This window comes from Lepisma saccharinum, chromosome 16 (genome assembly GCF_977018435.1).
Source record: "Lepisma saccharinum chromosome 16, izLepSacc3.1, whole genome shotgun sequence".
NCBI lineage: Eukaryota > Metazoa > Arthropoda > Insecta > Zygentoma > Lepismatidae > Lepisma > Lepisma saccharinum.
This window is the reverse complement of record NC_139244.1, coordinates 11,525,491-11,548,900: the sequence shown is the minus strand read 5'-3', so window position 1 is coordinate 11,548,900 and position 23,410 is coordinate 11,525,491. Positions and strand designations below refer to the sequence as shown.

The following is a 23,410-nucleotide window of genomic DNA, read 5'->3' as shown; positions in this document are numbered from 1 at the left end:
AGGCTGGTCACGCCACCCCCCCCCCCCCCCCGACCACCAAGACTCCTTTGGCAAGGAGGCTGACGCACCCAGCAAACGCCACAGTCAGATCAACATACCTCAGCTATGACCGAAATCCATGCTCACGGTCCAGGTACGTCGTTAAGTGGGGGCCAGGGCCAGTGGTCCCTCTGAAAGTTCCACGTTGCAACCCACAAAATTATCAGTGGCTTACGGAAAATCTTAATATTATAAAAACCCTATAAAATATATATGTAGAAACTTTCACATGCTAAGAGTCCCATCGGTTTCATTGTCTAAGCTATTGTACAGTCATGGACACTTCTGGGTTGTAACAATACCATTAGTTTTCAATGGGATTGTTACAACCCAGCAGTGTCCGTGACTGTACTTATACGGACTTGGGATAAGTTGAACACAAACGTAAAAATTCGTCTCTTGCAACTAAAAAAAAATTCAAGTGAAATTTCTTATTTTAAAGGATAGACCGTGAATCCAAGACGAAAAGGGTCCCTGAATTGAATGTCTGTCTGGGCAGGTGTTCTCTGTGAGATCCCCTTCATCAATTTCATCATATTATCACTCATCCTCATCGTCGCGAGTAGCCAAAGTGGCGGAAATGAAAAGTAACATAAACGAAATCAATCAAATAACCACTTGTTTACATACATTTATGCATTTGAGACTCGTCTTTATAGTAATCTGGCTACTATAATACCAAAACAAACTATATGTAATGAATATTAATATAACTAACTCTCTAGCCTTTTTAAACCCGAAGGTTCATGGCTGCAGCAACACAAGCCTTCCATCTGTCGCTATCTTGGGCAAGATCAATCAAATCTTTCCCATCCATATCGATTTCCTTTAGGTCCATCTCAACGTTATCCCTCCATCTTCGTTTTGGCCTACCTACGGATCTTTGAATTTTAATATAGGCCTATAGAAAGCAATATATAATTTATATACATATCCAAATTCCTCCCACACTCGTAAACACATGAACCTATCTGCGTCATACAATGAAGTTCAAAGATAAGTGTACTAAAACTCAGTGGCGTTGTGTGCGATTCGCATACGAGTGTTCACAATAATGTTTTTGTACTGAATGCAGATTTACTCCTCTCCCTTGTAACTTCATCTTCAATTGAAAAAGTGAGAATAACAGTTCAACTTATTTTCAACAATTCCCCCACTCCAAAATCGCGCTATATTTGAAGTAATACAAGAAGGACCCAGGGGAAATTGTCCCCCTCCCCCTTAAAATCCGCCAGGTTTAGAGAATTCTCGTTAAAGTTTGCAACTATGTAGCACAGACCTTCTCGAGTCCCCCTACACATGCCTTGTATATCCTGCACTCTGGTGCCGAATGTAAAAACTAAAAAGTATTGCCGCTTGCTTCAGTGTTCGCACAGCGAAGTGAACATCTTCGGGGTATAGTGGCCAACAGCCCCTTAGTTTCAGCTCTATGCAACACGCACAGCAATTGTGTTCAACGCCCTCCGTGGAACACCGTGGGAGTCAGTGTTACCAACTATCTAGAAAAGTTATCAGACGTGAAAGAAGTCGTGTCAGAGTAGATTTTGTGTATATACTCGTACACCATACTATTTTTTAAAATAAATTTAGCTACGTTTGTGTGTGTGCATTTAATATGTACGTAATTTAAGACATATATATGAGTGTTGACGTGCTCATGCGAATATTATCAGGTGACGCACAAACTGTCCATCATTACATAAATTTACTTTATTTTGTTCAAAATAGGGTTCTAGAATCATCAGCAAGGTAGAGGATACCTTTCCTAACACCATGAGAACTAGAAAATCACAATGCGTAAGTGAAACAGAACACTCTTTCTGGCGCTAAAAGTGGAATAGGATGTTGCATTACACGAACTGCGGAGGCTACTATATGTGCGTGTCTCTTATCGCACGACACTAGATCAACCTTACGTTCTGAGGCCAGAAGAGGAATGCCTACATTGTTAGGTTTGGTTCCATTAGCATAAATACATTGCAAATGTATTATTTATGCTAAGACAACTAAACCCAACAAGCCTAACCTAGCATATTAGGCATTTAGCGTAACAATAAAATCAATCCCCGTGACGTCAGAACATAAGGTTACTCTAGTGTTGTGCGATAAGGGAGACCCACTATTACATTGGCACCACCTTAGGTAGCAACGTGGTCGCATTTTTTTTCCCAATAGTACAAGGGGGGCGGGGGAAAACCACCATTTCTCCCATCCAGCTTACTGGCCAATTCTTTTCCAAAAAGATATAGCGTTTTCTTTTTCTTCCAATCTGCTGCAGGTTACTTTTTTGTCCGCGGGTTGAAGTCCCTCACGTCAGCCACGTTCCCACACGGCTGTTGAAGTCCCTCATGCTATGCCCTTTCCTAGAACGGAAGACCGGCTCGGTTCATGGTCACTTCAGCCACTGACGTTGCAACGGCTTCTCAATGGAAGAAACGTTGCATGTCCTCCCCCCTCCCCCTCTCCGCCGATATCTCGTTCACGAAGATGCTACCGGACTTGGAAGAAGCTTTCTTGGAATTTAATACATTTTGGCGGAATATAATCTGATGCTACTGCTTGTGTCTTTAATTTATTAACAAAGATTCAACAAGTCAAAAGATTGTCCGGACGGAAGATTCACACCGAAGTAAAAAGCGACAGTGAAAATGAACATTATTATTGTTTATTATTATTATTTGAAGTAGGGTTACACTTAACCTTACAGTTTACTTTACATTGATACTGTAACTACAGTAAAACCTCGTTAATCCGGACAGGCAAAAGTGGGAAAAAATAAAGCAGAATGCAATGTTTTAAATGTGGCTAGAAGCACTGCATTGTCGTATTGCTTTACATTTTACTGTACTGTATAGTGTATTTAGGCCTATGCCCTTTAAATACACCATAATAAACGTGTTTTGTTGCTGTAAACGGAGTTTTAATGCACTTTCTACTGTTCTTTTAGGTTATTTCAGTTAATCCGGACTTTCTTTAAACCGGTCAACTTATTCCATGATGTTAGTCCGGCTTAACGAGGTTTTACTGTATAAAAACAGCTTTTTGCCCTACATGATTTAATATACCATTGTGCTATTTGTTTATAAATGTACATAACTTGGAATATTGCAAATTTATATAATTGACAAGCATAAGAAATAAAATGAAATAGTCTTGAAACTACGTTATGTGAAGGAGGCAGATGAGGCACTGTGTCAGTATTCGAATTTAAATTTGGCCAAATTACCGTACACAATCTCACCTTTTAGAGTTTCCGTCAAAAACGAAACATACACTTCCGTAGGAGTGGTTTTAAAAAGGTCCATAGAATCAGATGACACTAATTTGATCCTAAGCTGTTATGAACCGTAAGATGAAAGATCAGGAAAAATAAACTTACCATTGATCGGGAAAGTACTGATCGCATAATGAAACATTTTACTGTTTTCATTAGTTTCTCTGAACGTTTCCTTTTTTCATTGATCTGAATAGAAGATAATGGGGCATCTCCGAAGGGTTTGTTTGGTGCGGGGCACGTCCAATTGCTAACACTTCGCGAAAATCGGTTTCTCAAAGAAAAGCTGACAGCACCAAACTTAACGCTCGTAACCAACTTACATGCATTATTATTTACACAGTCTTCTAATGTGATGTACGATACCCGGTGGAGACACATAGTGGTTAGATTCTCACTTTAAACTGAAGGTTCAGTCCTAATTAGCTTCTCTGGGCATGAAGTTGACTTAAAAAAGAAAACTCACAAGTGAGGCAAGGCACGATATATTTTAGTTGATCTTTATTATAACTAAAAAAAAACAACAGAGTTTCCATCACTTTCATAGCATATTCCCTAGTTTTACTGCCTTTACACCACATTAAGTCCATATTTCTTAACGTTTGGTGCATATTTCCTAACTTCTAGTGCCTTTACACTATGCTTAGTGCATATTTCTTTATTTTTGGTGCCTTTACACTATGTGAATTCTATATTTCTTTATTTTTAGTGCCTTTACACCATGTTTGGTGCATATTTCTTTACCTTTGGTACCTTTACACAGTGTTTGGTGCATATTTCTTTACTTTAGTGCCTTTACACCATGTTTGGTGCATATTTCTTTACTTTTGGTGCCTTTACAACATGTTTGGTGCATATTTTTTACCAGTGGTGCTTTTGCACCATGTTTTGTGCATATTTCTTTACCTTTGGTGCCTTTACATCATGTTTCGTGCATATTTCTTTACCTTCGGTGCCTTTGCACCATATTTCGTGCATATTTCTTTACCTTTGGTGCCTTTACACCATGTTTCGTGCATATTTCTTTACCTTTGGTGCCTTTACACAGTGTTTGGTGCATATTTCTTTATCTTTCGTGCCTTTACACCATGTTTCGTGCATATTTCTTTATTTTTGGTGCCTTTACACTATGTTAATTCTATATTTCTGTATTTTTAGTGCCTTTACACCATATTTGGTGCATATTTCTTTATTTGTAGTGCCTTTACACCATGTTTAGTGCATATTTCTTTACTTTGGTGCCTTTACACCATGTTTGGTGCATATTTCTTTACTTTTGGTGCATTTACACCATGTTTGGTGCATATCTTTTTACCAGTGGTGCTTTTGCACCATGTTTTGTGCATATTTCTTTACCTTTGGTGCCTTTACATCATGTTTCGTGCATATTTCTTTACCTTTGGTGCCTTTACACCATATTTCGTGCATATTTCTTTACCTTTGGTGCCTTTACACCATGTTTGGCGCATATTTCTTTACCTTTGGTGCCTTTACAACATGTTTCGTGCATATTTCTTTACCTTTGGTGCCTTTACACAGTGTTTGGTGCATATTTCTTTACCTTTGGTGCCTTTACACCATGTTTCGTGCATATTTATTTACCTTTGGTGCCTTTACACCATGTTGCGTGCATATTTCTTTACCTTTGGTGCCTTTACACCTTGTTTGGTGCATATTTCTTTACCTTTGGTGCCTTTACAACATGTTTCGTGCATATTTCTTTACCTTTGGTGCCTTTACACCATGTTTGGTGCATATTTCTTTACCTTTGGTGCCTTTACACCATGTTAATTCCGTATTTCTTTATTTTTAGTTCCTTTATACCATATTTAGTGTATATTTCTTTACTTTTGGTGCCTTTACACCATCTTTGGTGCATATTTCTTTACCTTTGGTTCCTTTACAACATGTTTCGTGCATATTTCTTTACCTTTGGTGCCTTACCACCATGTTTGGTGCATATTTCTTTACTTTTCGTGCCTTTACACTATATTTAGCGCATATTCATTTACTTTTAGCACCTTTGCAGTATTTTTAATATATATTTCTTAATTTCACGTGTCTATACACAACGATATTCAAATTTTGCAGGTGGATTGAAATGCAAGGTGTCCTTCCTTCCACCTGGCGAGGTGTTCAATTCCCCTCATGCAGCCAGAGAAATTGCGCATGCACGGAGCGACCGCAGGCCAGAAGCTGCCAGCATGTGAACAGCACATGCGATTGCACATTACATGAGCTTCGCCCCAATCCCAAAAAGAATCACGTCTGAAGCAGACGTTGCGCATAAAGAGCTACAAGTGCAGTCAGTCACCGGTTAAAATACAACGGCGCGAATGGAACTTCTCCCACCACAATATTGAAACTAACATTTACTTTCTACGTCTCTCAATTTTCGTTCCTCTATCACTTTCTCTTGCATTTGAACTCTGTAAAATTTCCACCTAAAAGCACCCCTGGAATCGAACACAGATCTCCAGCGTGAACAAGAGTTAACTAATAACATCTCAATTTTATCAGTTCTCAATAAAACAAGGAAGTTATTATGAATAGTTTATTTTAATAAAGATGCACTAAATGTGAAAAATACACTAAAAGAAGTGAAAACCCACTAACATAAAGAGTAAAAGTTAAGTTAAGAAATATGCTTTGAAAGTAGATGAAGGGCACAAAGTAAATAAATATGCACTATACGCATTTTAAGTGTACTAAAAGTACATAACGATGCACTAAACAAACTTTAAGGGCTCTAAAAGTAAAGAAATATGTACTAAACGTATTTTAAGTGCACTAAACGTATATAAGTATGCACTAATCGTAGTTTAGAGGCACTAAAAGCAAAGAAATATACACTAAATCTATAGTTTCATTGCACTAAAAGTAGTTTAAGGAGACTACAAGTTAAGAAATATGCTCTAAACGTAGTTTAAGGGAACTGAAAGTTAAGAGATTTGCACTACAAATGGCGTCAAAGTCCTGAAAGTAAAGAAATTTGCACTGAAAACGGTGTAAGTGCACTAAAAGGAAAACAAGGAAGTATAAGTGGGTGAAAAGCATATAGTGGTTCAGAAATATACACTAAACGCGGGAGAAAGCTCTGACTGATACTCTTTTTGTTTAGATTCAAAATGGCGCCGAACACAGCGAGCCCATATGAGGAGAAGAGTAGGGCGAAGGATGCCAGGGAGTGGTAAGAAATCCCTCTTACATCATCCGATGATGACTCGGCTCCTTTGGGTCGTGAAGGACCTCATTGCCGCGTCGTGGATGCGTTCTTGCGGTTTAGTAGGACGCGAGGAGCCGAGGTATTATTGCTGCCACCCAAACCGGCCATCCGCCGTAGGTTCCCTGTCTGCTTCGCTGTGGTAGCACGATTCTCCACTTCGATTCAGGGTTGCCACTGCTTCTTCATCAACAGTGGGGCCGGTGTTACTGGTCGAGCCACCGATTTTCAGTGATTTCAAAGGGGTGACTTCCGTTATGTCCACCAACTTCACTCTAACGTAGAACACCAGGACAGCATTTTGCGGGATTACGAGGCTCTGGCGACTGGACTCGCGGCTCCCTCCCGAAATGTTGAGAAAATCGAAATTTTTAAATGGAAACAGTAAAGAACTGTGGAACTACCGAAGTGGTAAATGCAAACTTCTACTTAAAATTATGCCGGCTACCACTTTTGTCTTTGAACAACCTTTAAAACGAAGATTTACATCATAATTACGAAATATTTTATTATGAGAACGCAACGTTCATTTTCTCTTTCTCTCTGTCCTTCTCCTCTTGCGTTTCTTCTTTCTCGAGATCTCCTTTTTGGTAGGTTCCTTTGGGGCGGAGGGTGAGAAAGAAAACATAAAGGAGGAGAGAAGAAGGAAGAGGAATGAAGAAATAGTTCCCCCTCCATTTCTCTCTCTTTCCATCTCTCTTACATTCTTTCTTTTCTCCCTCTCTCTTTCACATTCAACCCTCCTCCTTCCCCTTCCCCTTTATATATCTCTCTCTCTTTTCACTCTCTCCCCTCTCTCTCACACACACACACAGAGAGATGGCTATACTTCTCTCTCTCTCTCTCTCTCTCTCTCTCTCTCTCTCTTTCTCTTTCTCTCTTACTTTCTTTCTTCCTCTTCTCCCTCTCCTCTAAGAGAGAAAGAGTGGGAAAGAGAGCCTATTCTTTCTTTCTTTCTCTCTCTCTCTCTCGAGAGGGAGAGAAAGAGAGGGAAAGGGGGTGGGGACACCTCCACCTGAATGAAGAGAGATAACGAGGAAGGAAAGAAGAAAGAGAGAGAGAGAGGGGGGGTTATGTTTTCTTCTTTCTTCCTTCTTCTTGAGAGAGAGAGAGAGAGAGATTTTCCTTCCTTCTCGTTTCTCTTTCTGCTGCAGCCCCATCAGCCCCATTCTTTCGATCTCCTTATCTTATCTTCCTTCTCTAAGAGAGAGAGAGAGAGAGAGAGAGAGAGAGAGAGAGAGAAGGAGAGGAGGAAATATTTTGTCACCCATTTCATCTGACCCCAATTCATTCCCATCATCGCGATCAGCTAAAATAGGCAGAAATGCGAAGTTAAGTATAGTAAATCAACCAATCATGCACGCTCAAAGTCGGGATAAAACGCTATGTGATGGGGAAACAACTACTAAACGGAAGAAATATGTCACTAAAATATTATAAAAACGTTAAATGGGCGTAAGCAGGTATTAAAAATATTAGAAACGCTCTAGGAAAAGAGGAATTGGAACTAAAATTGAACAACTATGCACTAAATATAGTTTCTATTGTAATTTTCTTTATTTAAAGCCCTTTCCAGTCTTCGGTTTATCTGGACGATGAACTGATAAAATGGTGACAGTATGGAACCACTACGCCACGGAAGCCCGCACACTAAATGTAGTTTAATGGTACCAAGATAATTGTCAAGGTAGATCTGGCAACATGGCACTCGGTTGCCATGACAAACGGTGCTGCCATCTGTTATCGAAAAGTTACTGCAAAATTGCCTTTAGTTCCCCCTTAAATTAAAGAAATATGCACTAAACGCACAGGAACCGGCGCAGAGACCGCCTTTATGACAGTGACCCTGTGTTTCTGCGTTTAGTTGCGAAGGAAGTCGTGGTCAAACAGCCAATTAGGCCCACCGCTTTTGCAAGAGCCGACAGCGTTAAAATTCACCCTCCACAAAACAGCCAGTAGTGAAACAGGATTTTGTCAACATAACCGTTCTGCGCTGTTGATTGCACACCGGTTAGTACAGCGTCGGAACTGTAATATGAGTGCATTAAACGTACACAAACAGTGGCGTCGATTAGGTTAAAAAACAAGGGGCAAGGACCAGTGGCGTATACTGAGTCTAAGGTCTGGGCTATCTGACTACGTCACGTGGTCCTAGGCTATGAATAGAAATAAGTTTACCAACTCCTAAGAAATGTGGTTGCCAACTCATACGAAATCAGGTTGCCAACTCATACGAAATCAGGTTGCCAATTCATACGTAATAAGGTTGCCAACTCACACGAAATCAGGTTGCCAACTCACACGAAATCAGGTTGCCAACTCACACGAAATCAGGTTGCCAACTCACAAGAAATCAGGTTGGCAACTTCAGAATCAGCAACATCATCTCACTGATATGAATAATATTATTTACAATTTCTGGTCGATTTTTCTCCTGTATTTTATTCTCCAGACTTCAGGCTTCGAAGATAGCCTAGAATATACGCTCCTGGCATGGACACTTTAATTTCGCTTGGTACATAAGGTTTAGCATAGTGCGGGGGTATAAGTGGCAAAAAAGTAAGGGGCAACTGCCCCCTCTACCCCCTAATGGCCGCCACTGTACACAAATATACCCCAAAGGTAGCGTAAAGGTGCAAAAGAAGGGTATAGAGACAAATTAAAGAAATAAGCTGTAAACGTAGTTTAAGGGCACTAAAAGTTAGAAATATGCAGTAAGTAAGGACGAAATTCGCGTTCATAGATGGAAGCATATTGTTTAAAACGGGACAAACACAATTGAATCAAGAAAGTGAGCACTAAACTTACGAGGAATACATCAGAAACGAAAGAACTAATGCAGTTTATATTCTGAATTGAACAGTACAATATCATATTCCCAAAAATATTATTTACTTAGAGTTATGACACAGGCCTCGCGTAGGTAATATAGAATGATTTCTTCTTAAGTCTTAAATGCTCACTAAAGCCACAACTGCAAATTTCTACAAATTGACAGTTCAATCTTCTAGCATATAAACACAAGGAAGCAGGATTGTTAAAAGTGCAGGAATTTTAAATAAATTCAATTCCGGTCCAGGAGAGAAAATCAGCAAGTGTAAATGGGTTCTGGGCCGTAAAGAACCTTTTTATGTTTAAAGTTCGTGGACCTTTAACGACCCTGCAAGGCAGTACCATCCTTTCTGCGTCAAACTTTAGATGTGCCTTCGCAGCAAGTTTACGAAAGAGCACGGTCATACGAAGTTTTCATAGCAGCTGGCAACCTTTGCACACTTTATCGGCAACATCTGGTGTTTTGCAGCTCGACAAGATGCTTCGTGAAGCTAGTGTACTCGTGCACCTTCGCGTCTGTTTTGTCGAGATCCTAGGCTACAGAGTCGTGACTGCTGAACCATCGTCTGTGTGTGTGTGTGCATGCTGCCTTGGCCAAGTTAACTCACGGAGAAGGATGACGACCCCAAATTCTGACAGGTGCAATAAATTTCTTACACTCGCTCTGAAGCAACATCACGTGGTCGTTTATGCCTGGGTGTTTGCGCTATGGATGTAGTGTTACCTATCTAATACACTAGGTCGAGAATTCCCGAATATGACTGTTTATGGTTCAGTCTAATCAGTGTGTTATAGATGTTTGACTCGTGCAAACATTGTAGGCGATATTCATGTCATCATACATCTTTCAGAGCGAGCAAGTTGTTAAGAATATCGTAATTTATAGCAGGCTTGTTAATCGTCCAGGAACTCATAAATTCTAATGGGTTCTACTGGGTTGCACTGCATGACCGGTCCAGGAACCTTTTTCTGGATCAATTTAAATTCGGTCCAGGAACCTTTTTCTGGATCAATTTAAATTCGGTCCAGGAACCTTTTTCTCGCACAATTTACATTCGGTCCAAGTAGCGTATTGTTTCATTGAAAAAAGGTTCCTGGACCGAATTTAAATTGATCCAGAAAAGGTTCCTGGACCGAATTTAAATTGATCCAGAAAAAAGTTCCTGGACCGAATTTAAATTGATCCAGAAAAAAATGTTCCTTGACCGAATTTAAATTGATGATCCGGAAAAAAGGTTCCTGGACCGAATTTAAAATTGATCCAGAAAAAAGTTCCTGGACCGAATTTAAATTGAACCGGGAAAAAAGGTTCCCGGACCGAATTGGAATACTTTACAGATAGAAAGGTTATTTACGGTCCAGGACCCATTTACGCCTGCTGATTTTCTCTCCTGGACCGGAATTGAATTTATTTAAAATTCCTGGACATCTCTAGATGACCGTAAGTAAAGATTCTCACAAAGAAAAAGCCCAGAATGGATATATTTTATCTTTTTGTCTTTGTAGTTTTATCGGCCGTTATTATGGAAATGTCAGCGTCACTTACTGTTTGGTCATATACAGACAGACGAGTCTCCCGGATGGCGTAGTGGTAAGGTGGTTGCCTTGTAATCAAGTGGTCTCTGAAGAAAAACAATGGCCACTGTTATCAATCGTAATAGCCTAATCTGGACTGGCTGGACCTACAATTTGAAACAGAGCTGAGCCGATCTATCGGTATCGGCCGATACCAGTAGTATCAGGAAGTATCGTATCGAATTTATGAACCGATATCGACCGATACTTTTAAGGCAGTTTGGTTTTTCACGTGTTCTATAAAAATGCCTCTCGACACTTTAATGAAGTCTATCCTGGAAATTATGCAAAATAGGATGTTTCCCTTATTTTGCACCCGTTTTGTGCATTCTAATGTAATTTTTGTATATTTGAAAGCAAAAATCTTGGTCAATTAATGCATATAATTAACACTATTTAGAAATTTTCAGCGAAACATCCAGGCTCGACCAGGACTCTAAACTGGGTCTCTGGCATACCGTGCCATTGCTCTGCCACTGAGCTACCGAGCCGCCTGATTTTTCGCTGTCACTGTTTCACCTGCGTGGAATCGTCTCTGCCAGTGCTACCGCAACAGGATCTGTTGTCTTTAAAACACAGTAGACTTCGACGCTGCCTGGTTCCTCCAAGCGTAGAGATGTTAATTATTGAAGATTAGGCACACACAGGATAGATCAATAATTAACATCTCTACGCTGGGAGGAAACAAGCAACATCGAAGCCTACTGTGTTTCAAAAGGCAACAGATCCCGTTGCGGTAGCACTGGCAGAGAAGATTCCACGCAGGTGAAACAGTGACAGCGAAAAATCAGGCGGCTCGGCAGCTCAGTGGTGCGAAGTTTGTATGCAAACTTTTTACAAAATGTATTAACGTACACCTTTGGTACGATTGTATCTTAATAACTGATTAATGTACTACATTATGTAAAATCTGAACACACTGAAAAAGAAATAGATGGTGAATCTTACTAGGTAGATTACGAAATTATATTGAATTACTGACGTGAAAGGCTAATTCTAGCATTCACATAATCTCTTATGTAAAATTCTATACACATTGAAATTATTGTATATTTCACTATGTACCAATTTGTAATATCTCTTAATTACTTGTGTAAAGTCTTGATTATTGATATACTTAGTGTAATGTAAATGATATAGAAATAAAAATAAAAAGTGGTAGAGAAATGAAACGGTATGCCAGAGACCCAGGTTCGAGTCCTGGTCGAGCCTGCATTTTTTCGTTGAAAATCTCCTGTGTGTGCCTAATCTTTAATAATGTAATCTAATCTATTGTTAATGAATGTTTTGAATAACTTTTAATTATTACAATTGTCAGGTATTGGTGTCCGTTCAAAATGGAATACGAACCACTATGGACCTACACCGGGTATCGTACCCGGGACCCTTTGAAATACAAGGCGGCGACGTTACCACAATGCCATCGGGAAAGCCTTGGAAGAGGTTGAAATCTGGGTGCCTTCCAGACAAGGGCACCCCTTACGCCGTCGCACTCAGTGGTGAGTGGTTATCATCACAGCGCGTTAAGGCGACAGGGGTCCCGGGTTCGAATCCCGGTTTGGGCATGGGTGTTCTTTGTGAGTGTTCCTTCATCATATCATCGCTTTCGTCGCGATTAGCCTAAAGTGGAAGACAAGCGGCACTCAATAACAAAAATCAAACCAAATGGCATGTTCTTTCTCTACCAGCATTCTGAACGTTCGATGTGCCGCGAAGGGTCGCGTCCCAGTAACTTTCTCGCCAAGTTGTTGATAAAAATGTGACCGCAGCTTTGCACCTTCATTCAGGTAGCCTGATTTCACCTGGTGGGTGCCTGCCACGTCCTCCTCCACCGTTCACCCTTCTACATTCACCGCTTCAGGTGAAAGCTCGCTGTGCATAGTTCCCAGTGTGCAGGTTGCTTACGGTATATGCATGCTGAGAAGGAGTGTATTGTTGAAGATTTTGTGCTAGTTCGCGACCGGGGGCTTGTTGCTGACGTGGTTTCAGGTTTCTTCTATCCCCAAGAGCCGTGACCCTTTCGTCATTACTTTCGTTCAGTCATTAATTACATTAAATGTAGTAGAGTTGAATCTGAACTTGTATATAACGTCCAAGTATTTTCAATTCAATTTGAATTTTGTGATTTGTGAAATAATAATAATAATATATTTAACAGAACAGTTGAGTTGGCGAGGGATGGAATCAGGCAGCACTAATTCATAGATTGAGTTGGTGTTTTAAGTCCAATTTATACACAGTAAGGCTAATCGGGACTGGACATCCAGTTTAAAGTGCGATCCGAACCACTATGTGCCTCCACCAGGTATCGAACCTGGGACCCCTTGCTTACAAGGCGACGTCGCTACCACTGCGCCATCGGGGAGGCCTCAGGCACTGTGTATTTTGTAGTGATTTCATATTGTACGACGTCACTCCCCACACCCCTCCCCCGCCTGCACTGAGCGTGGGACGGGTGATCCGGTATGGTATTTGAAGAGTTATCAGTGACGTCATTTTTCTACAGAAATTGACTAAACATGACTGTCAGTGTTCTGAGCTATTACGAACTATAACCTTTAATGTAGGCCGCCAAAGTGCAAGACAACGAAATCTATTCTACACAGAGAGAGATCAAGAGTCAACATGCATAGGTTCTCACCTGCAGTGCGAATGCAGGACACAGTGAACGAACTATTAAAAAACTGTAGAATTTGACATATTTACAGATTCATTTAGTGCACTGAAGAAGAAAAAATACATAAATTAGTTTAAATATTGTGTTTACATATATGTTCACTTGATATTTTCTTTTATTGATAGTATATTATGTTCAACATAATTGGAAGATGTATCCTGTGCTGAACTAATAAATAATAATAATAATAATAAACCTTGTTCTGTTTCCCTTGAGACAAAATTCTGCGGACAATGTTGCTCACTTCATTCCTACGGCGAACAGAGAATAGAATTTTGATAGCCAGATCTGTGCAAAGAGGGCAACTAATGGACACTTCATATAGGTCGCGAATCATTTCCGAAAGACGAACAACGCCCGTTCGCTGATTAATTTCTTTGACGGGATTGAGGGGGGCGGGGGGGACACCAAAATGGAAGCCCCGCATGAGCGATCATGCGTGAATGTAGACAACCGACGATCGTACAAGACACGCACACACACAATCCCTCCCCCTTTACAAACAAAAACTGTGGAACTGGTTCTAAGTGAGACGACTTTTGTCTCGAACGGACGTTTGGCGGTTACTCCGAGACAATCGCCTCTGTTGGCCTAGAATAGCATTAGTTGCAAGAATGGCTTCCTTATGTTTCGCACTGACCTTGTACAACTTTCTATTATATGCCTATATCCTTTTTCCTATAAGTAGAGCGTGGTTACGAAAGCAGGATGTTAGCTGTCATGCAGATCTCTATGATACGTATTAAAGATTTTGGTTCTCCTTTCCACAATGAAAAATTCGTATCTGGACAGCAACGATCATCTAAAGAAAGCTTTTAGAACACCAGTTCTAAACGCTGAGACCAGTTGAATCGGCAGCAGCGTTGCCAACCCCTCAGCTACGAAAAGTGCTGTTCGAACTGTGAAATTATGCTAGAAAACCACCCAATTGTGCTAGGGCAATATTATTATTTTATTATTATTAAAAATATATTTTATTACTATTTTCAGATGTTATATTGTATCCCACCCTAAGATCTATTTATTTTAAGTCGCTTTTTTGCCTTAGGGTCTCTGGAAGAGACAATGAGGGTGGATGAAGAACTGATGAAATGGTCTATGGACTATGGGATGGAATAAAAACATCATTACATGTCCTTACCTTACCAAGGGTCGAACTAGGGCATGTAGCTCAGTAAATTTGTAAAACTTCTTCACATATCTTTTCTAGCAGATGAGGAGAGGGAAGATGAGAAAGGACAAACTTTTGATAGTGGGCCGCCCCAACAATCCTCTTCGATTTTATAGCAGGAAGATGCGGAAGAAATGAAAGGCGTGTTACTTTTATTTTTACTTCTTCAGAGCACTTTCCTTTGAGGTCAATATCTACCAACGTTGCAGATTATGGCACAGACTAAGATTATGCTAGATTTGGCTGTTATGCCAAACACAGGGTGCTAGGTGCTAAGGACGGTTAAATTATGCTAGGTTTAGCACCATTATGCTAGGGTTGGCATCGCTGATCGGCAGGTTTAAGAAGGGAATAAGTCCAAAAAGTCAATTTGTGGGAAATAAAAAAAAAACTGTATAAGTGGGAGAGTGTGCGTCCAAGAACACAAAATTCGTACTGGAACGTGAGAACCCTGTGTAGGTATAGAGGAGTACGTGAAAAACAATGTACATGTAACCAGAACTTGTATAAAATGTAAAAAAGGTGGTGGTTTTATTTCCTTCTTAAAACGTATGAAGTTTTTGCTGGTGAAAAAACGGAAATAAAGTGTACAATGGAATGAATAATACAAAATAATGTCTAAATTTTGGAAATTTGAAGGCAAGTCAAACACCGACTGATCTTCATTGTGGTGAGAAATTGTAGGCCAAGTTACCATGACGTCGTAGAAAGGTTTCTTTGTCCTCTGGAATGTAGGGGAGGATTTTTCTAGCATCATTAACTTTTTTTTCGTTGATTGGTAATGTGGCATTCTAATAGGTCCGGTATTCATTTCCTTCTTACACCTTACGTTGATTTCAGGGTTCTGTATCTTCCTCTAGGGGCGGCCTTTTTATATATTTCTTCACACTCACGTGTAGAGCGACGCTTTCCGATGATGAGTACAAAAGGTCATTTGCCATTTTTTGGTCTTCATTCCCTTCTTAAACCTGCCGATTCAGTTAGAGCTTCGTTTAGGACTCAAGGCATGTAAAGCAAGCAACCAACGAAAACTAACCAATTCATTGGGTTAATTTGCGTCGATTTTCCGCCACTTTTCGCGACGATTAGGATGAGTGATATGATGAAACTGATAAAGGGGTACATACAAAGAACACCCATGTCCAGGCCAGGATTCGAACCCGGAACACCTGACGTCGTAGCGCGATGTTGTGACCACAACAAGAACTAACGATTTAGGATCGTAATTTGTTTAGCGTATTTGGTAGTTACACAGGCAATTACTGTGATCCTTTTAAGCTGCTGCTCTCGTAACAAGTGAATTCTGGTTCGAGTCCCGATTGGAGTCCCGATTGTTCGGACCACACTTTAAACTGTAGGTCCAGTCCCAATCAGTCTACTTGGGCATAAAGTGTTTTTCGGTTCATTCTCATTTTATTTTTTTCCTATTACCCCCTCTCTATTTCCATGTTCTTCCCCATTTTTCCCTCCCCTTTTCTCGATTTAAACTTTTCACTGCTTTCCTTTGCAGTTCCCTCACCTCCTTCACTTACTTCTCCCCAGTGCCGTGCCCAGGATTTTCGAAAAGGATGGGGGTTCGTATCGTATACATTTTTTAGTGTTCAATCCTCATTTTACCATCTTTTCCTGCGTTTTGCATTTTTTTAGGAATATTAGGCCAAAGGAGGTTATGGCCCTCACCAACTCTCTTGGGCATGCAACTACTTTTTCCCCTCTCCCTCCACTATAAACCACTCTCGTGTTAAAAGCTACTCTTGCTGTTTCACTATTTCTCATATGTTTTACTTATGTGTGCAGAAACGTCAGCTATCACAATTTCGGTGTGGGCTTGTACCCCTGTCGCTCGTCCTATGGTGACGCTAATGTAAAACACACAACCACAAACAATTAGCAACGTGAATTTCCTGCCTTATTATTTGAACAGCCTGCAAAACATTCCCGAACTTCAATCTGTACGTAAAATCAACTGAACCAGAAGCACTTTCGAAGCAATAGATCTGATGAATTGCACAACATTCCAAGATCTCATTCCAAGCTTGAAAACAAGATAGTTATTGCGCTCCCAGCACCCTTTTTCCAACACAAAACGTGCCATTATGGCATCATTAAGATAATTACGGTCTCAGCCGGACAATTGCCAGCAATAAATGTCATTTTATCCTTTTGTTTCTCAACCTGCAAGCCTTCCACTAATGCGTCTGATAAAACCCCGCCAGCGTGGTGGGAACACCGACTGCACTTTATCAACGAAACTTGACGCAACTTGCTTGGTTCAACAGTGCGGAAACGGTTGGAAGAAAAGTCAAGAGTTTTCCGCCCGCTGCATTATGGGCATTATTGCCAGAGTTATTGCTCTCCTTTCGCAAAGGCTCATGGGAGTATTAAGCGGCCGCTTCTTTCTCATTAAACTAGCCACACAGTGCGCAACAATGTAATTGATTATATCATATCTCATTGTTTAGATTTGCTGCTAGATGGCGGCCCTGTGCCCCAAGGTGCCTTGTAAGAGTTCCTTTACTTACCGACCCGGAACGGTTAATCGCGGTGAACACAGAGAATAACAAGGTTATTGCTTTTGTCTCAGTTCGACACAGATTTGAGGAATTTACCAAGATTCATTGAGCAACGTGCAATCAGCCTCCTTTCCCCCGTACCAATTATAACTTGAGAAAAATGGAAAGGCACAATGCTCAATTGTTCAATGCTACAATTGATTTATAAAAGATTGCAGAGTGTACCAATCAGCTTAATAAGATAGAAGTTACATCGTGTAGTTCCCGATTCTTAACTCGAACAAATCAGCAACAATGCAATATTTGAGGATAAAAATTAATGTTCAGAAACAAAATATCCTTTCGCCACAAGAAATGCTTGTCCAATCTAATTTACCTGCCCAGGTGATACACTTGTAGCATCAAAATAACCCAGCTTTTCTAATAAAAAAGGGCGTGACATATATGCAAAATGGTAAAACACAGAATACTTTCAGGGAAGAGTTACACAGTGACATGCCCAAGGGCTGTTATTGTGGGTCATAACCAACATTTGTCCAAGAATTCCTACAAAATAACGCAAAAGGGAGGAAAATATGGCAAAAATGAGGTTTGACTACCAAAAAAATACACGTACACCATTTTTGTAAATCTTGGGCACACCACTGGAGTTACGTTTCCATTTTGTATGATCTGGATACGTCACTGACTGGTGCCTGCTCAGCAATTTAAAAAATAATGAATTTCATAAATCCTACATTAGAGGTACGATAGTATAGATATATCCCTATTTACCTGATAATAATAGAGTAATAGGCTGCAAAGCCATAGAATGTACTCCTTTCACAATCAGCTGACTTCAAGTTACACAAGAAGAATGGCAAATACATGCACTATTTCTCAGTCTGCTGATTCACCGCGTCCTTCACTAGTTAGTTTCATAAAAAAAACTTTACTATCTCATCACTAAATATAAAACAGTAAAAAGCAATAATTGTACTTAAACCACTTGAACATTTCTTGAACTAAATGATTTTACCAACAACACACCTTCGATCACAGTCATTTCCATGACGTTCCCGCAGATTTAAATATCTGTTGCGACCCACGGCCTACAAATAATGACGTTGCGCGTATATAAGAAGAGTCAGTACAGGCCTTCTTACAAGAAGGCATTGGCCAACCTCCCTACTTGGAAATTCTGTGAGAATGTAACAATTTCTATCGAGTTATAATGACAAAACAGCTGCAATCATCAAGTTGATTGATGCAAGTTAAATTTGTAAATAATGTTTCAGCGTGTTTTCACTGACTGAATGACATACAAGCAAGGTTGAAGCCAACATAAGTTATATGCAACTGAAATGCGAACAGGAGGTTAGGAAAATCTCAACTTTCTACAAGATGCATTAAGTATAGAAACGTGAATACGAATGAATTTTGACAACGCTCAAATTATTCTTACACATCTAGTACAGTGGGATCCATGAGTATTACCGTGCAAATTGTCCATGACTATTTACATTAATTATTCTCTTACATACTGTGTGTTATTAAGAGATGGATTTTTATGTATGCTGATGCAGAAGTTGTCAACAGCTTGTTTTGAGTTTTCTTTTAATTCTTGAAGCTCTTATTGGGTCAAATAAAGTGCACGAACATGGTGATGGACAATTTGCATGGCAATACTCATGGATCCCACTGTATTAATAGATAAAAAACAATTTCGACGTTCTATAACTCCTTAGGCTAAATCCTTAAGCAGTTTTCATATGCACTATTATGCAAGGTTGAAGCCTACATAGACATTGCTGCGAACAGAAAGTCAGGAAACTCTCAATTTCCTACAAGACGCATTTACGACAAACGTGTATCCAAATACATTAAGACAACCCCAAAATTATTCTTATACATCTACAAGTTTCAGGACATTTGAACTTCAGACTTCGCAAGCAGTTTCCACAAAGGCCATTAAAACTGTAATAGGTGTTACTGTACATATGTTGACAAGAACTTACATGAACTTATACGTGCAAGAAATTGAAAATAAGAGAATAAAACAAGCTCGTAGATAACAAAACAGCTGAGGCAGTTACTAAACGCGATGTAACGACTTCAATTAATTACAAGCCAGGCAGTATCTCACCTGCACGTTTGAATAATTTAACAATGTTGCTTCATTGCAAAACCTCATTAAGCAGTTTCACCTGATAAATATTATGTAAGAAAAATCACCGAAGGATCATTTCCTTAATGGTTGTAATCGCACAAATTGGTCCACGTGCTGGTTACGTAATTTGTTTCGAATTGTAAACAGCAACATTAAAGAAACGATGCATGTTTTGAAGTACTTTCGATCACTGATTTGCTCATTTTACTTGCAAATGATGACTAACTGAACGTTAATACGGTGAAACGAGGAAGAAAAGTTGAGAGTGGCCACTGAAGTATCTACATAACCAAGTGTAGTCAACGCAACGTCTAAAAACTGCAACAAAACATCAACAAAACAGTTGATATCCTCTACATACGCAACAGTACAATTCAATTATTTAAAAACCTAGTTTGTAAGAGAAGTATGAATGAAAATAGTGATTAGCAATATGACTGGTAATACCTACGCATTCGACTGTATGTGCAAATACTCAGTGTAAGCTTTTCTGCATAAAATGAAGTCCAATCTATAAAAAAGTTGTAAAATATAGCACCGAATACTAAGAAATAAACCTCATCGGATTACATTCGCCCCTTTTCTGTCTAGGTACGCCACTGTCTCTTTGAAAAAAAAAGTTCAATTTTGGCGCCAAGTCCAAAACAAAACTTTCCCCACATGTGAATAACGTAGGTTTATACAATAATGTATTCTAGCGAGAACAAGTTTTTTTGGATACAGCATTCGATATGATTAATGGTGAAAGTTTGAAATAGCGAAAAACACCATTCCCGACATTCTACCAACATGGTGAAAATCTGTGTATATTTCTCCAGCCCTTCTCCAACGTGTTAAATCCTGTGCAGAGCACAACAATGCCTTGCTGACCTCAAATCTGACGTCTCGCATCCGGCGTGTGGATCGTATGTATCTAAAAACACGTATGTAAACACTGGGCTCAAGGATGGAACATTATTTTCTCTTCCTGAACATGTTTCCATGGTGATTCAGCCTCTGCTTAACTGGCAATGCCGGCGGGGGGAGGAGTTTCATTGTTGTTACAATAAATATAAACATTGTATAAAAATAATAAACAATCAGTTTTGACAGTATGGGTCTAAAACACAGCACTGTAGTCATAATGCAGTCATAAATTACATCTAAGTAATCTATTATTATTATTACATCTATGTGCTACGGAAACATTTCCTTTCAATAGCATTGTAGACAAAACACGGATGTAAGACAAATATAATTATGAGAAATTCATGGCTCAATAATAACCACAGATGAATTATATAATTTGTCTGCGATGTTAGTAAAATAATGCATTATACGAGCTTCCCTCTATATATAATTATTGGGAATGTGAAGGTTTCACATTTTCAAAATCTCTATTTGTGGTCACTATACCGTAGCGGTCTATCCTCTATACAATAGCCTCGAAAAACTACAAGATATCTGACTTTGAAGCGGTAATGTAACAAAAACATAGTCACGTATCTAGAAATATATTTCGGGTTTGGGGTCCGAACCAAGAGTCTCAGAAATAATGTTTAAATTAAAAATAAATTATTAAAATATGCAAATTTATTAATATTGTATTGTTAGTATTACATGAATAGGTGAAAAGACGGTACAAGAGTAGAATATGATAGCACGTATTTATTACCTAACTTGCGTGTACATAAGAACATCAAAATTTGTATAAAACAAGGAAATTAACGTCAAATGGATAAATAATTGAATATATATTGAATAAAAAAAGATGCTAGATTGTTGACTATAAGTAAAGTTCCTGATTAATACTTTATGCATATTATCATAAAGAGTAGCGTGCATAAACATTCTTTGGTACTGTCCAATAATCCTTGCCTTCCAAGATCAAACGAAATAAATAACCATCGATTGTGGGAACAAGAAATGTCAAACAAGTACATTTTTATAATTTTAATTTAGTACTTTAGTCTTTCGGACAGACAGTTCAATGAAGTAAATTTTCGTCTCGTGAAGACGTGATGCATAAAAGAGAATACAATCATATTTATTGCCGAAATATCATATTTAGGTTGCGTTAAGTCCAGCACGCTGGTTAATATCTATTTACTTGGGCATTTCACAAAAGTTATATTTTATAAACAAGAACAAATGTGGAGAACAATACAGCCTAAGAGAGCCTCACGCTTCGAACAATGCCTCGCCAACAAAGAGACAGAGGCACAAAAAATGCTCCGCCAAAAAGCTCGACAAAAGAAGATCAAGTTTTCCAACAAGCACGCAGGGGATGAATGACCGGACAATCTGAAATATTGTTGAAGTTCGATAAATACAGGTCATGGAAGAACATTATTTGAAAAGATAACTCTTGAATATTATGATAACTCGTCTGAAAAAAAGAATAACACAATACAAAGTTGGCAGGTGGAGTGAAGTGACTAAATTTTGTCGTTTTCTGTCAATTTAGAATGCTTACCTTCACATTTTCCGGACGAATTACTGCACACTAATCCGAAATCGACATCGCATGGCCTGGAACGGTCGCAATCCTCCGATAACTGCTGTGCACAGACGAAACAACAGTCGCAATCTTCCCGTGCAATAACCCGACCATTGGGACAGTCTGTAGAAGTGGCATTTCCAGCGCACCTGGGTTCACAATCACAAGAATCTCCATGCACAACACACGAGAACAACACAACAATGTAAACTACACAGGCTAGCCTCAATAAAGGCATCTTTGCCGCACTGCTTCTCAAGGAAAACTTAATCATATCCGATTAGGCACTACATCAGTGTACACCGCCCGATCTCTGCACGACCACTGAGCTAAAACAGAGCGGGGACACCTTACGGAGGTGCATGGAGAGGCAGTGTTGCAATCTACCGGAAGCGAAAAGCAACAAAGTGGACGTCATCGGGGGCGTTTCGTGACAGCTCTCTCTTATAACATGACAACACACTGGTAACGAAAAGTGACTTCAACCCCATTTAAGTCGCTCTTGTTGTGTTGGGGTTACCAAAGCTAATGTTGAGGATTTTTTTCACAGATAAAAAAGCACTTAAGGGGGAGGGGGTGTATAAGGAGTCACTTATTCGCTTTCGCACTTGAAAATTGACACCATGCACTGGATTGCATAACGTAAAAGGGTGAAGGTAAGGTTTCCTGTGCATGTAGCACCGTTCCATGAAGGCACATTTACGGGATGTGTGGTTATGGCCCAATCCTCGATCTCGGCCATTTTGGAGGCGATATGATCAGCATCACGCTCCGGTCGCCTTTTTCCCGAAGGTTTGTCCCCAGGAACCCATTGTCCAGAGCACTTTATGCGGGGACAAGGCCGGAAAAATTCCAACATTAGATCACGTACCCCGTGTGACATGTCCCAGGCCGGGACTTAAGTTGCGAGATCAAAAGTCAACCACTTAACACGCTCGGCCACCGGGATTGCTATCAAAAGTAATTCAATCTACCGTAAACCTATTATGGTACTAGTTGGTTTAGTAGACAGAGCTGGTAAACTTTTAAAGGAGGTAAAAGGCAGTTTAAAATGAGTACAAGACAATGTAAAAAGACCAAGCTTAGTTTGAGGTAGCAAAGCTACAAGTTAATACCAGGAAAGGGGGGTAGGGGGCATGGCACATCCTGTCAATTTGTAATAACCAAATTTTCGTGATAAAAATAAAATGAAATTGCATGAATAATTATGCAAAAATAGAAACCCTCCCTTTTTGGAACACATTATAACAACGTCAACATTAAAATAAATGTTTATATAAAGATATATCCTACCTAGAAAGTCTGGCCATGGGTGAACGGAGAAAATATTGAAAAATATTTCATCAAATCTTTAAGCTGAGCTTATGCCCCGGTGAAGATCTGAGCATTTGACTTGTCAAGCCTGTGTAAGCTAGATGCTTCTAGAGAACCATTTTATGATATTACATTCACTGTATCAACGTCCCGCATATTAATTA

The 23,410-nt window shown here is 39.6% G+C and overlaps 1 protein-coding gene across 4 annotated transcripts in view; it reads right to left on the bottom strand.

The window, feature by feature from the left end:
• Nucleotides 1-22,245, bottom strand: part of sas (stranded at second transmembrane protein) — a 186,510-nt gene extending 164,265 nt beyond the window's left edge. For all 4 annotated transcript variants that reach the window (XM_083137678.1, XM_083137676.1, XM_083137680.1 and 1 more), the window contains exon 1: nt 21,909-22,245. In XM_083137678.1, coding sequence (XP_082993804.1) covers nt 21,909-22,206 — 298 coding nt within the window. In that variant the 5' untranslated portion in view covers nt 22,207-22,245. The remainder of the gene's footprint in view (nt 1-21,908) is intronic.
• Between the last annotated feature and the right edge of the window lie 1,165 nt (nt 22,246-23,410).